At 45.8% G+C, this 1567-nt stretch overlaps 1 protein-coding gene across 1 annotated transcript in view; it reads left to right on the forward strand.

Annotated features, from left to right (window-relative positions):
• Nucleotides 1-1567, forward strand: part of FKBP9 (FKBP prolyl isomerase 9) — a 61208-nt gene that overhangs the window by 57841 nt on the left and 1800 nt on the right. The window contains exon 5 of the mRNA XM_045288667.1: nt 1228-1497. Within this exon, the coding sequence (XP_045144602.1) occupies nt 1228-1497 (270 nt within the window). The remainder of the gene's footprint in view (nt 1-1227; nt 1498-1567) is intronic.

Consider the following 1567-nt stretch of genomic DNA (forward strand, 5'->3'; position numbering starts at 1 on the left):
AAACATACGTAGACCGGTGCTAACCTGGCTTATTGGGTACTCTGCCTCTGACCCAGCCCCTACATTTTAAAAATTCTTGTGAAAATCCCTGACCAGAATGTTGAGTAAATTAACCTCTGAAATAAACTCAGAATTGGTAAGACCAGCACAAAAAATACATTTTACCCTATCTTGTTGAAGAACTGGTTACCAGCATGATGCCACATTCCCACTGAATACTTCATTGTGTATATTTTCTATAAAAACAAATATTCTCCTATGGTGTTCTGTCAGTTTCAGAGTCTGTGATGCTAGAAGCTATGCCACTGTTATTTCAGACACCAGCGGGGTCACTCATAATGGGCGGGGTCACTTGTAGAGGGTTGTCCAGACCGAAACAGACTAGGAAGAAAGGCCTGGTGAACTACTTCTGAAGATCAACCTTTAAAGCCTCGACCTATAGCCATGAAACTCAGGAGGTTACGTCGTTGCCGGGTGCTGTAGCGTCGCACACCAGAATGAAGCACTGTCTAGTCTTGTACCGTCCTTACAATGGTTGTTTTCTGTGAGACCATTGTTGCAGCCACGGAGTGAGTCTACCTCATTAAGGGTCTTCCTCTTTTTTAGGTGGAAACTACATTGAGGGGTTTCCTCGACTCTTCTGCCCCTTTCCAAAGACTGATCTCTCCCGATAACGTGTCTGGAGTATGTGAGATGATGCCTTGCCATCCTTGCTTCTAGCGAGTATTCTGACTATATTTCTTCCAAGACTGATTTGTTCATTTTTCTGGCAGTCCATGCAATGTTTAATATTCCTCACCAACACCGTAATTCAAATGCAGCAGTTTCTCTTCCGTCTTCTCATTCAGAGTTCAGCTTTTAAATGCATAGGAGGTGGTTGACATGCCTGGTGAGCTTTAGTCACGAGCATCTTCGCCCTCAAAGAGACAGTTTGGCCCTTTAACACTTTAAAGAGGTCCTATGCGGTAGGTCTGTTCAGTGCAACACGTCATTTGATTTCTTGAGCATTGATTGTGAAAACTTCATTTTTTTCTCTGTTTATTAGTGTTGATCTAGCACTACCACCTAATCCTCAAACTCTACTCAAGTTTTGCCAAATATCCCCCCATAAAGTGCTCTACAGAGAAGGCTCCTATTCCATTCTGCCCTCACACACCAGACCTTGGACCTTTCCTGGACTTTCAGGAACTTGACATCTTGGGAGAGGGTAGGCTGATGACTGTGTAGACTGTTCCTCATTATGCACGTCGGCAGAAGTGTCACAGCGCGGCCCTTACGCTCTCTTCATGAGAACACTCTCAAGCCCTGATGGGCTGGGACCTCTTCAGGCGGTCTTCTGCTTCATTTTCAGGTGGAATTTAGGCAAAACGTATAATATCGTTTTGGGGTCTGGACAAGTGGTGTTGGGAATGGATATGGGTCTCCGACAGATGTGCGTTGGAGAGAAACGAACGGTGATCATCCCGCCCCACCTGGGCTACGGGGAGGCTGGAGTAGGTGAGTAAGAAGCAGGACCCACGGTGTTGGGACGCTTTCACCATCTGAATGTTGTCCTGTTTGAGGGACC

Source organism: Echinops telfairi, unplaced genomic scaffold (genome assembly GCF_000313985.2).
Source record: "Echinops telfairi isolate 266 unplaced genomic scaffold, ASM31398v2 ScPeMD7_23;HRSCAF=83, whole genome shotgun sequence".
Lineage (NCBI taxonomy): Eukaryota > Metazoa > Chordata > Mammalia > Afrosoricida > Tenrecidae > Echinops > Echinops telfairi.